At 37.5% G+C, this 13,337-nt stretch overlaps 1 protein-coding gene across 2 annotated transcripts in view; it reads left to right on the top strand.

The window, feature by feature from the left end:
• The window catches only part of INTS7 (integrator complex subunit 7), a 91,394-nt gene that overhangs the window by 17,344 nt on the left and 60,713 nt on the right, over positions 1 to 13,337 (top strand). For both annotated transcript variants that reach the window (XM_027082927.1, XM_027082928.1), the window contains 3 exons: positions 3,144 to 3,190; positions 7,260 to 7,459; positions 7,940 to 8,062. In XM_027082927.1, the coding sequence (XP_026938728.1) occupies positions 3,144 to 3,190; positions 7,260 to 7,459; positions 7,940 to 8,062 (370 nt within the window). The remainder of the gene's footprint in view (positions 1 to 3,143; positions 3,191 to 7,259; positions 7,460 to 7,939; positions 8,063 to 13,337) is intronic.

Below are 13,337 nucleotides of genomic sequence, written 5' to 3'. Positions count from 1 at the left end.
CTGATAGTTAACTATGTTAGAATGAAAATGCCTAAATTTTTAAAATATTTATTAGTTCATTCAAAAAGTAACAAATTCTGGCGCTTCCCTGGTGGCACAGTGGTTGAGTGTCCGCCTGCCGACGCAGAGGACACGGGTTCGTGCCCCCGTCCGGGAAGATCCCACATGCCGCGGAGCGGCTGGGCCCGTGGGCCATGGCCGCTGAGCCTGCGCGTCTGGAGCCTGTGCTCCGCAACGGGAGAGGCCACAACAGTGAGAGGCCCGCGTACCGCAAAAGCAACAAATTCTTAATATGTTAACATAAAAATATCTTTATGAAAATAATTATTTTCGAAAACAATCAATTTTGTGGGAAGAGTGGTGTTGTTTTACATTTTTACAAATCTTTTTAATGTCTGGCTGGATTCTCATATCTGATTCTGTGTTCACTGTTTCTGTTGCAATGTTATTTTGGTTAAAATATGTGAAAAAAATCCAGCCTCACACAGATATATAGTTGGAAAAGAAAGGAGTGTTTTTAAAGGCTTTATAGGTAATTATGGATGTTTTTCTTTGATCCTATACCAAAACTAGAAAAGTGTTGGTTCTTAAAGTCTAATTGCCCTGTGAACTCTAAAGCCACCAGTGAATATGTACTGTTACGTTGAAAGCCATTGGCCTCTCTTACCCGTGTATGGTTTTATAACTTAGATATTGGTCTTCTGGAAAATATTCGTTCACTGTGTTATGCAGGTCTTCCAAATGTTGACCTTTTTCATTGTAAAATATCAAAGGATCACATTTGTTACTATCACCGCTGATCTCATCAGGAAGGTCTGTGAATATTAAGCTGTCAAGCTCATGGTGACAGATACAAGTTTTCTGAAATGCTAATTTTTGCTTAGAAGCTGAGATTGGCAAAAAATTTTCCCAGTTACCTTCCTTAAAGTTACAAGCTTTCTTTATTCACCTTTTTAGAAAATATCTGCAAATAGCCAACTCTGAATAATTACGGAATTTCATGAAAAAAAATGGGTAGTTCATGTAGAAACTCAAATGACTGCATGGTATTTTTCCTGCAGACAACCACTGTGTACTTGATGTGTGCTTTCCATTTTGTCAGAGAATATTAAATAATATCTTAATGGCAGAAAATGTTTTATATAGACATCTAAACTGCAGAGGGGAAGTATTCCATGCCCTGTGTATAATTTATCATGACTAAAAGAGCCAAGTTAGATCATATTATCTGTATCTTATTTCCTTACATGTTATATAATGTTTTATCCCAAAAATTCATGTTATTAATAACTTTTGCAACATTCAGTGATATTTCAATTGCAACAGACTCAAAAGCAACACCTTGGAAAATACTTTACACATATATAATATTTTTAAAATGCCTACTTTGTTTTTAATTTTTATTTTATTTTTTTAATTGAAGTATAGTTTGTTTACAATGTTGTGTTAGTTTTAGGTGTATAGCAAAGTGATTCAGTTATGCATATATATATCTATTTTTCAGATCCTTTTCCCATATAGGTTATTACAAAATATTGAGTATAGTTCCCTGTGCTATACAGTAGGTCCTATGTGTTATCTATTTTATATATAGTAGTATGTATATGTTAACCCCAAACTCCTAATTTATCCCTCCTCCCCCTCCCCCTTGATAAGCACAAGTCTATTTTCCATGTCTGTGGGTCTATTTCTGTTTTGTATGTAAGTTCATCTGTATCATTTTTTTTGATTCCACATTTAAGATGTATCATATTTGTCTTTTTCAGTCTGGCTTACTTAGTATGACAATCTAGGTCCATCCATGTTGCTGCAAATGGCATCTTTCGTTCTTTTTTATGGCCGAATAATGTTCCACTGTATATGTATACCACATCTTCTTTATCTGTTCATCTGTTGATGGACATTTAGGTTGTTTCCATGTCTTGGCTATTGTAAATAGTGCTGCAGTAAACATTGGGGTGCATGTATCTTTTCAAATTATGGTTTTCTCAGGGTATGTGCCCAGTAGTGGGATTGCAGGATCATATGGTAGTTCTATTTTTAGTTTTGTAAGGAACCTCCATACTGTTCTCCCTAGTAGCTGCACCAATTTACCTTCCCACCAATAGTGCAGGAGGGTTCCCTTTTCTCCACACCCTCTCCAGCATTTATTATTTGTAGACTTTTTGATGATGGCCATTCTGACTGGTGTAAGGTGATACCTCATTGTAGTTTGGATTTGTGCTTCTCTAGTAATTAGCAGTGTTGAGCATTGTTTCATGTGCCTTTTGGCCATCAGTATGTCTTCTTTCTTCTTTGGAGAAATTTCTATTTAGATCTTCTGCCCATTTTTTGATTGGGTTGTTTCTTTGATACTGAGCTGTATGAGCTGTTTGTGTATTTTGGAGATTAATCCTTTGTTGCATCGTTTGCAAATATTTTCTCCCATTCTGTAAGTTGTCTTTTTGCTTTGCATATGGTTTCCTCTACTGTGCAAAAGTTTTTAAGTTTAATTAGGTCCCATTTGTTTATTTTTGTTTTTATTTCCATTACTCTAGGAGATGGATGCAAAAAGATTTATGTCAGAGAGTATTCTGCCTGTTTTCCTCTGGGAGTTTTATAGTATCCAGTCTTACATTTAGGTCTTTAATCTAAAAAATGGCCACTTTTAAATAATTTGGCTCTTAGTAAGATTCTATCCATATTTCCTACTGCGTTTCTACTACTTCGTACTTACTCTGTTTTTCTAAAATTCAGAATATTTGGTATATATTTTATTGTTTACGTAAGTGATCGCTTGTGTGTTGAAAGCTTCTCTTAATTAAAAGTGTGTCCTAAAACATTGTAGACCGAGATAGTGACCTTGAGTCTTTCAGACAGTGTCATTTAGTAATGCAAATTGCAACAATGCTCATAAATCAGAGCATTTTTCCTTGAAAATCATGTGGGAACAGTGTTGGCATAAGCCCACTGCTGTTTGGAGTTTTGGTTTCAGTTGCATTTCTTACCCCACCCCTGGCACCTGACCTTAGGAATATTAGTTACGATTTGGAGTATTGCATTTCTCCTGTGCTTACTGTGTTCTGTTTCTTTTAAGTCCTCAGATAACTGAAGCAAATTTAATTGTTTGGTTTTAATGATTTTGCTGTTTTCTCTTTCCAAAGGGATTTTGCTGTAGGAATCTGTAACAAAATCAGTGAAATGATTCAAGGTATGTATGCTTCATTTGGTATTATGAAGTAACTTAATGGGATTTATATTAATATTAGCTGCTAACATTTATTAAGTACTTACTGTGTGCTAGTCACTATTCATTCGTTTATTCATTCAAATAATGTTAATTAAGTGTCTTCTAAATGCCAGAACTATTCTAGGTGCTTAGGATACAGTAGTACACAAAACAAAGCCCTTGCCCTCATGTAACCTACATTCTAATGGTGGAAGGGTTGGTGGTGGCAACAGATAAGTAAATTTATGACATATCAGGTGCTGCGGAGAACAAGTGCGGTAAGAAGGATAGAGAGTCCCCAGAGCAGATGGCAGGACAGAAGGGGGGAAGTTACTGTTTTATATATGTTGATCAAAGAAGACTTCTGATAAAGTGATATTTGAGTGAGAAATGCAGATATTTAGGGGGAAAACATTCTGACCTGGGGGAGAGCTGTGCTGTTAGGAGCTCTGGGACTCTCTTCACTCTGCTAATGTCCCTCCAGTATCTTCCAGCTGTAACGAAACTCAAATTCAAATTCCTCACTGTAGCCTACAAAGCCTTAGTATTCTAACCTCATCTTCCATACTGTGCTTCACATGTATTACCCCATTTACCCTCATAATATTCATAAAAGGAAGCTCTGGGGTTACAGCATTGCACAGCTCTAGAGAACACGACTCTCTTTGTGTATTTCTAGATGGCATTGCTTTGAATTGTGCAATTTGGCAGACTTGGATAGGTAATACTACTACCTCTATTTTATGGAAAAGGAAATGGAGCCACAATAAAATCACTTAATTGAAGACCAAGATACAGTGGTTGAGCTTTGTCCTGTTTCTGTTTATTCCTTTGTCTTTTTTCCCCTGCTGCCAGAAAAGGGCTGTCCTGCAGAAAGCTATCATTAGAAGGAAGTATCACTCATTCATTGAGCAGGTTTTTATTGAATGCCTGCTGTATCAGACAAGATCTCAGCAGGAAACAGATGTCACATTTGAGCTGAGATAATTAGTAGGGTTTAATGAAGGAACGATTTACAAAAGTGTGGGCAAGGTAAACTATAGGGGATGATGTAGTCCTATACCCCTCTATGGTGCAGAAGAGGGAGTGGTTACCAGAACCTGGAGTCACATCAAGAGGGCCACTTTGAAAAACTGACCTTCAGAATGATGTGACCTGATGTGACCCTGCAGAGAAGGAGCCAAGGAATAAATACTCAGTCCTGAGCCTTCTTCTCTTCCCCTCTGCTGGGGCTCTCCACCCAGAGAGAAGGCAAATAGCAAGGGAGTTGATGTAAGCCTCCTAGGGTGCTGGAGGATTCTGTATAGCTTGAGTGGTGGCTTTATGGATATATTCATATGTAGAAATCCATTAATATGCATACTTAAGATTCATTTTTGTTCCATAAGTTTTATCTGTAAAAAATTAAAGTAGGGACTTCCCTGGTGATGCAGTGGTTAAGAATCCACCTGCCAGTGCAGGGGACACGGGTTCAAGCCCTGGTCTGGGAAAATCCCACATGCTGCGGAGCAACTAAGCCCATGCACCACAGCTACTGAGCCTGCACTCTAGAGCCCGCGAGCCACAACTACTGAAGCCCGTGTGCCTAGAGCCCGTGCTCTGCAACAAGAGAAGCCACCGGGGCTTCCCTGGTGGCGCAGTGGTTGAGAGTCCGCCTGCCGACGCAGGGATCGCGGGTTCGTGCCCCGGTCTGGGAAGATCCCACATGCCGTGGAGCGGCTGGGCCCGTGAGCCATGGCCGCTGAGCCTGCGCGTCCGGAGCCTGTGCTCCGCAACGGGAGAGACCACAACAGTGAGAGGCCCGCGTACCGCAAAAAAAAAAAAAGAGAAGCCACTGCAGTGAGAAGCCTGCACACCACAACGAAGAGTAGCCCCTGCTCACTGCAACTGGAGAAAGCCCGCGCACAGCAACGAAGACCCAATGCAGCCAAAAATAATTAAATAAAAACAAACAAACAAATAAATAAATTTAAAGTGGAAGTAAATGAACAGGAATTAGGAGATAGAAAGAGAGACAGGGAGAAAAACACAGGGGTAGGAATGGGGGCAAGGTGGAGGAAGATTGGAGCTCAAGATATAGAAGTGGTGAGCAAGTTTTAGGCATAAAGTATCCTTAAATTAAATTTTAAGCTGCTTGTGTTTCTGCAAAGTAAAATCTTGAGTCTCCCTAAGCCTTCAGTAAAAATGTCTGTAAACACAAAGAGTCCCTCTGACTGCTGGATTGAGAATAGACTTGCAGAGGAGAAGGGGGAGATATGCGACAGGAGTCTGCCATGGGGAAAGGCCTAAGTAGAGACAATACTTAGGACACTGTTGCAATGGTCCAGTCAAGAGATAGTGGTGGAAATGGACCAATGTGATAGCAATGAAGGTGGAAAGACAGTCAGATTTGGGTTATATTTTGAAGATAGAAACCAACAAGATTTGTTGATAAATTTGGATGTGGGTGTGAGAGAAATAAGGGAATCAAGAAAGACTCTAAGTTCTGAGGAGCTGTAATGATGGAGTTGTCATATCCTGAAATGGGAAAAGTTGGAGGAGCAATTTTGTAGCAAAGATCAGAAGTTGTCTTTGGGCTGTGTTAAGTATAAAATACATCTGAGACATCCCATTGGAGATGACCAGAGGTAATGGGATACACATATCTGAAGTTCAGGGAGCAGGGAGGCGAGGGGGAGGCAGTCTTTAAAAGCATATAGCTGGTGGGGTTCCCTGGTGGCGCAGTGGTTGAGAGTCCGCCTGCTGATGCAGGGGACACGGGTTCGTGCCCCGGTCCTGGAAGATCCCACATGCCGCGGAGCAGCTGGGCCTGTGAGCTATGGCCGCTGAGCCTGCATGTCCGGAGCCTGTGCTCCGCAACGGGAGAGGCCACAGCGGTGAAAGGCCCGCGTACAGCAAAAAAAAAAAAAAAAAAAAGCATATAGCTGGTAATAGAAGCCATGGGTTTATATAAGCTCACTCAGGGAAAGTACATAGGGTAAGAAGATAATATATTACCAAGCCCAAGGAATACCAGAAGTTAAAGTGTGGATAAAGAGGAGAATACAAAGAGATTGAGAAAGGACAAAAACCAGGAAGAGTGTGAAAAAGCAGAAGCTATTGAGAAAGAGTTTCAAAGATAGACTGGTCATTCAAACGCATTCAGTACCTTAAGGATCAAAACAATAATAACATAAGCCTGATATGATCCTGCAGAGAGAAAACCAGGGAGTAAATGCTCTGACCTTATTCTCCCTCCCATCTCCTGGGACTCTCTGTTTTGGCTAAACTCAAAGAGAGGCCAAATAGTAAGGGACTTAGTTGATGTAAGCCACCGTTGGATGTTGAAATATTTATGTATTCACACTAACAGTTAACTTCACAGTGGCAAAACCAGTGATCAGTAGAGATAAATTAGCTTTTGACCTATGTGTAGTATATTATGATGACAGTTTTTTGTTCACTGTCACCTCAAAGCCGTGCTGTAGAAGAAAAGACTTTTTTGTTTATGTAGCTCCAATGTTGACAGGAAAAGATGCTTTGGAATTAATCCTCATGGAGTTCCAGCTTTGTATACTGTAAAGAAAGGCATTGCTACACAAAGTTCACAGAGTTTCAAAACTGCTCCATACACAGTCTGTTCACATCCTGATCTTGACTTAGAATTGAAGGAAATAATTAAAATTGTAAATATAATCAAATAATCACCATTGAGTTTGTACATATACGTGTGTATATGTTTACATGTATGTGTATATCTTTTAGTATCCTTTGGGAAGAAACAGGCAGCAAATATGACTGCTTTCTACTGTGCCTTTTAAGGGCATTTTCTACTATCAGCATGTAGTTTAATAAGCACCCACAACTTAATGTTAAGATACATACTTTTGAAAAAAAACTATTGAACTTGTTGATTATCTCTAGTATATAATTATCTTTAATGTTATAACCATAATACTCATATACTATTTGTTTTTAAATGGTCATTTTGCTCATTGAATCAGACCTTTTAACTGTGAACTATTATCCAGGATGATGATCAGAAATCTCTAAGCATTCTTTCTGTATCTAGGTCTAGCCACGCCAGTCGACTTGAAGCTGAAGTTGATCCCTATCCTGCAGCACATGCACCATGATGCAATTTTGGCATCCAGTGCTCGTGAGCTCTTACAACAGCTAGTCACATCCTACCCTTCCAACAAAATGGTGATTGTTTCTTTGCACACCTTTACTCTGCTTGCAGCTTCATCCTTGGTTGATACTCCTAAGCAGGTAATGTCAATTTTCTTTAACTGCCTTTTCAATAAACTTGCATATTAAGTATACGATAAAAAATAAGTAACCCATAAGTTTTGATAACATTAAGATCCCTTTCTCTGATAAAGATCAGAGAAGGTTTCATTTCCTTTTGCTTGCTTTTTTCCTCTGTTCATAGTGCTAATTCTTAGGAGCCTTGAGAGAAATGAGGGGGAGGTGGGGGTACGTGGCAGAGCATAGAGTTGGCGGGGAAAAAAAAGGGAAGAATTGAGTGTTTGAGGCCAGGTCTTGTGCTGGAACCTTGCAAGTAAAATGATAGTATATTTCTATACAAGAGGAGAAAGAGGTCCAAACATGGGCACATAGCGAATAAATGACAGGGCTGTAATTTGAAATGAGCTCTGTCTCAAATGTAAGTTTCACTAACTTACACTGCATCCCTAATGATAATTTCAGTGACAGTATCATTCATGGAGTGACTTATTTCTTTTGTAGATTCAGCTTCTATTGCAGTATTTGAAGAATGACCCCAGGAAAGCAGTAAAGAGACTTGCTATTCAAGATCTGAAATTACTTGCCAGTAAAACACCACATACTTGGAGTAGGGAAAACATTCAGGTATGCAGAACTTTGAACATTAATATTTTATATAGAAAAATAATATAGTATTATAATAGAGCATATTGTTTTGCTTTACATTTTTATATTGGGTTGGCCAAAAGGTTTGTTTGGTTTTTTTCTGTAAGATGGCTCTAGTGGCACTTAGTTGTGTTTAACTTCATTCGAAACAATTTTGTTAGATTGTATGTGACAGCTGTCATATCAGCATACATTTAATACAAGACTTATCAAAATTGGTGAATTTTTGTGTAGCCATTTTAATATTGAAGATGGAAGAAAAAAGCAACCTTTTTTACCTATTATGCTTTATTATTTCAAGAAAGGTAAAAATGCAAAAAAAGATTTGTGCAGTGTATGGAGAAGGTGCTGTCACTAACTGAACATGTCAAAAATGGTTTGTGAGGTTTTGTGCTGGAGATTTCTCGCTGGACGTTGCTCCACGGTTGGATACCCCAGTTGAAGTTGATAGCCATCAAATCGAGATATTAATTGAGAACAATCAACATTATACCCCACAGAAGATAGCTGACATACTCAGAATATCCAGTCAAGCATTGAAAATCATTTACACCAGCTTGGTTATGTTAATCGCTTTGATGTTTGGGTTCCACATAAGTTATATTTCCACATGCAATTCTCTACTTAAACGTAACAAAAACGTTCCGTTATTAAAACAAATTGTGTATACGTATAGCTGATTTCACTTTGTTATACAGCAGAAACTAACACAACATTGTAAAGCAATTAAACTACAATAAAGATGTTAAAAAAAAATTGTGACAGGCGTGAAAAGTGGATACTGTACAATAATGTGGAACGGAAGAGATCGTGAGGCAAGCGAAATGAACCACCGCCAACCACACCAAAGGCCGGTCTTCATCCAGAGAAGGTGATGTGTATATGGTGGGATTGGAAGGGAGTCCTCTATTATGAGCACCTTCCGGAAAACCAAAGGATTAATTGCAACAAGTACTACTCCCAATTAGACCAACTGAAAGTAGCACTCGACGAAAAGTGTCTAGAATTAGTCAGTAGACTAATCTTTCATCAGGATAATGCAAGACAGAATGTTTCTTTGATGACCAGGCGAAAACTGTTACAGCTTGGCTGGGAAGTTCCGATTCATCCGCCATATTCACCAGACAATGCACCTTCGGATTTCCATTTATTTTGGTCTTTACAAAATTCTCTTCATGGAAAAAGTTTCAATTTCCTGGAAGACTGTAAAGGCACCTGGAACAGTTCTTTGCTCAAAAAGATAAAAAGTTTTGGGAAGATGGAATTATGAAGTTGCCTAAAAAATGACAGAAGGTAGTGGCACAAAAGAGTGAATATGTTGTTCAGTAAAGTTTTTGGTGGAAATGAAAAAGGTGTCTTTTAGTTTTACTTACAAACCAAAGGCACTTTTTGGCCAACCCAATATTATCTTTGTCTTTTTCTAAGTGTTTCAATCTAAAAAATTTCCAAGAGCATTGTTGATATTGGTGGCAGAAGTTAGAAGTGGCAAAGTAAATATATAAAACTTCTTTCTTTTTTTCCCTTTTTTTTCCAGTTTTATTGAGATAAAATTGACAGCATTGTATAAGTTTTAGGTATACAGTGTAATGATTCAACTTACATCATGAAATTATTACACAATAAATTTAGTGAACATCCATCATCTCATAGATACAAAATTAAAGAATTTAAAAGATATTTTTTTGTGTTATAAGAACTCTTAGGATTTACTTTCTTAACAACTTTCATACATAACCTAACAACAGTGTTAATTATATTTATCATGCTATACATTACATTCCTGGTACTTATTTATCTTATAACTGGAAGTTTGTGCCTTTTGGCTGCTTTCATCCAACTACCCCGTGCCTCTGGTAACCACAAATCTGATCTCTTTTTCTATGAGTTTGTTTGTATGTTTGTCTGTTTGTGTGCTTGCTTTTGAAGTATAACTGAGCTGCAACACTGTGTTAGTTCCTGTTACACAACATAGTAATCTTTTTCTATACATTTCAAAATGATCACCATGATAAGTCTAGTTACGCTGTGTCACCATTCAAAGATATTACTTAGTTATTGAAAAATTTACATCCTTTAATGTTTAGGTTTGTTTTAGTGAATTAGACTTGCCTCTCAGTTTCTTTTTAATTGTCCCATAGCAGCACCAAGGCTAATTGAGAAGCCCAGTTAAATTGTTTATTTTATTCTTGTCTCCTTTACTCAATTTAGGGAGAACAGTTTTGGTGCTGACTGTATTTATTAGAGAAAGGTACTGGATGGGGAACTTAGCGAACTGTATTTCTCCTTTTCACACAGAGGAAAAGACATTCTTAAGTTTTCTTTTGTAAATACAAGAACAGATTTCAATCTCTAGACTTTTAATGTGTCATCTTTTATAGCATTTCCTAGGTTAAATTAATGTTTTATATTTATTTTTTCTCAAAGTGGAACCCTATTTGTTTGCCCATTACTGATGACAGATGCACCACTTTTAAAAAAATGCTGCTTAAATTGAAATGGAAAATTGTCGGAAATAAATCTTACTTTCATGGATTTTATTATCTCTTGGTATGATCATAGCTACAGTGTAACAAAAACCTTTGAATTTCAGATTATGAAAACTGAGCTGCTGTGTTTTTTTGTTTGTTTGCAATTTTCTAAACATGTTTTGGTATATTATGATTGATAGTCACAAATACCCCAAGACATAAGGACAGTAATTAGTATTTGCACTTAATCGATGAGCAAATTAGGGTTCAGAGAGACTTAATATGCTTAAGAAAGCTTCTTAAGAGGACTTAATTAAGAATTAAGAGAGCTCTGTCCTCTTGTGTTTTTTTCTACTAAACATATTATCCAAGAAGAGAATGTGCTCAGTCATTTTAGGGAACCAAACCAAGTGAGAGCACTGTATTATTCTATCTCATTTCTTTCCTTATTTTGAGATAAATCACACATACAAAAAAGTATGTACAATGTATATTTAATAGTTTAAATAATAATTGTAAATCAAAACCCATGTAACCACCATCCAGCTAGAAAGAGAACACTGCAAAATCACAGAACCCTGCTTCCTTCTCTCACATCATTCTCCCTGATCAGAGCCTTAATACCCACCCAATGGAAACCACTGTTTTGACCTTTGTGATAATCATTTCTTTGCTCTTTATAGTTTTACCATCTATATATATGCCTCCCTAAAAATATTGTTTAGTTTTGTTTGTTTTTACTTCTTTTGCTCAACATTATACTGATGAGATTCATTCATGTGGTTGCATGTTTTTTTCCTTTAATTGATACACAGTTGTCCCTTGACATCTTTGGGGGCTTGGTTCCAGTACCCCCTGCTGAATACCAAAATCCTCAGATGCTCAAGTTCCTTGTATAAAATAGTAGTTTTTGCATATAACCTATGTATATCCTCCTATATACTTTAAATCATCTTTAGATTACTTACAATACCTAATACAATGTAAATATTATGTAAGTAGTTATAAATAAAATGTAAATGCAGTGTAAATAGTTACCCTTGCCATGCTCTGAAATGGTTAAGAGCTATGACATAAGAATTTTCTGTCTTCTGAGGGTATAGCTTTAAAAGTGCCATAAGTCCATCTGAACCTGGAACTTCTTCCAGGGATAGAGTTTTGAGAATATTTCTAATTACTTACATGGTTATTGCCCTATCAAAGTTTTCTACCTCTTGAATCAGTTTTGATAATTTGTTTTCCATTTAATTTATTTTGCAGATTCATAAGTATCAGTATAAAGAAGCTTTATAATTTTTAGTATCTCTGTGTTTAAAATTTTATCTTTATTTTATTCTTACTATTGTGTTTATGTTCCCCTTTTCTTGCCAGAAGCATGGCTTTCTTGTGCCTTTCAAGTGGTTGGTACATTTATTTTTATTCTTCTGTTTAATAATGAAAGCACTTAAGGCTATTAATTTTCCTCTTAGTGCAGGTTGGCCACATTCCATAAATTACAACTTTCAGTGTTCCCATTGCCATTAATTTGAAATGCACTTTTTCCTTTTAATAAATTTATTTATTTTTTGGCTGTGTTGGGTCTTCGTTGCTGTGCGTGGACTTTCTCTAGTTGCGGCAAGCGGGGGCTACTCTTCGTTGCAGTGCGGGGGCTTCTCATTGCGGTGGCTCCTCTTGTTGCGGAGCACGGACTCTAGGTGCGTGGGCTTCAGTAGTTGCAGCACATGGGCTCAGTAGTTGTGGCTCGCGGGCTCTAGAGCGCAGGCTCAGTAGTTGTGGCACACGGGCTTAGTTGCTCCGCGGCATATGGGATCTTCTCAGCCAGGGCTTGAACCCATGTCTCCTGCATTGGCAGGAGGATTCTTAACCACTGCGCCACCAGGGAAGTCCCTGAAATGCACTTTTTAAGTCAGATTTTGTGGTATAATTTATTTACAGAAACTTTTCTAGGTACACAGTTCTAGATATGCAGTTCAAATTTTAATAGATGTATACAGTTGTGTAACTACCGCCACAATTGTGATATAGAACATTTTCAAATCACTCCAGAGTTCCTTCAGGCCCCTCTAGTCAGTCTTTCCCCTAACCCCTGACTAGTACTGAACTGATTTCTATCCCTATAATTTTGCCTTTCTGAAATATAAATGGAAGCATACAATATGTAGCCTTTTGGGTATGGCTTCTTTTGCTTAACATAATGCTTAGCATAATTCATCCATGTTGTTACATGAAGCAGTAGTTTGTTCCATTTTACTGCTGAGTAGTATCCCAGTATATGGACCATAGTTTATTTATCCGTTGACAGCTTCATGGACATTTGAATTGTTTCCAGTTTTTTGTGTTTTTTTTTCTATTATAAATAAAGCTTTTATTGTACAGATCTTTGTAGGACATTTCTTGGATAAAAACCTAGGAGTAGAATTGTTGGGTTGTGTGGTAAATGTATGTTTAACTTTGTAAGAAACTGCCAAACTGTTTTCTATAATGGCTGTACCGTTTTACATACTCAGCGGCAATGTATGAGTTGTAGTTCTTTATCCTTGCTAGCACTTTTTATTGTATGGCTTTGTAATTTTAGGCTTTTGAATAGTTGTGTAGTGGTATCCACCAGCATCATATAGGCTTGTCATCCAGATCTCTTCTTTAGTGAAATGCCTGCTCTAATCTTTTATGCTGCTTTTTTTTTTTTTTAGGTTTTCTTCTTGTTACTGAGCTCCTTATATATTCCAGATACAAATACTTTTATCAGATGTGTATTTTGCAGATATTTTCTGCCAGTATGTGCCTTG

Source organism: Aethalodelphis obliquidens, unplaced genomic scaffold, assembly GCF_003676395.1.
Source record: "Aethalodelphis obliquidens isolate GAN/ISIS:26980383/991018 unplaced genomic scaffold, ASM367639v1 scaffold48, whole genome shotgun sequence".
Classification (NCBI taxonomy): Eukaryota; Metazoa; Chordata; class Mammalia; order Artiodactyla; family Delphinidae; genus Aethalodelphis; species Aethalodelphis obliquidens.
Note: the sequence above shows the minus strand (reverse complement) of the source record. Positions and strands in the feature narration are given on the sequence as shown.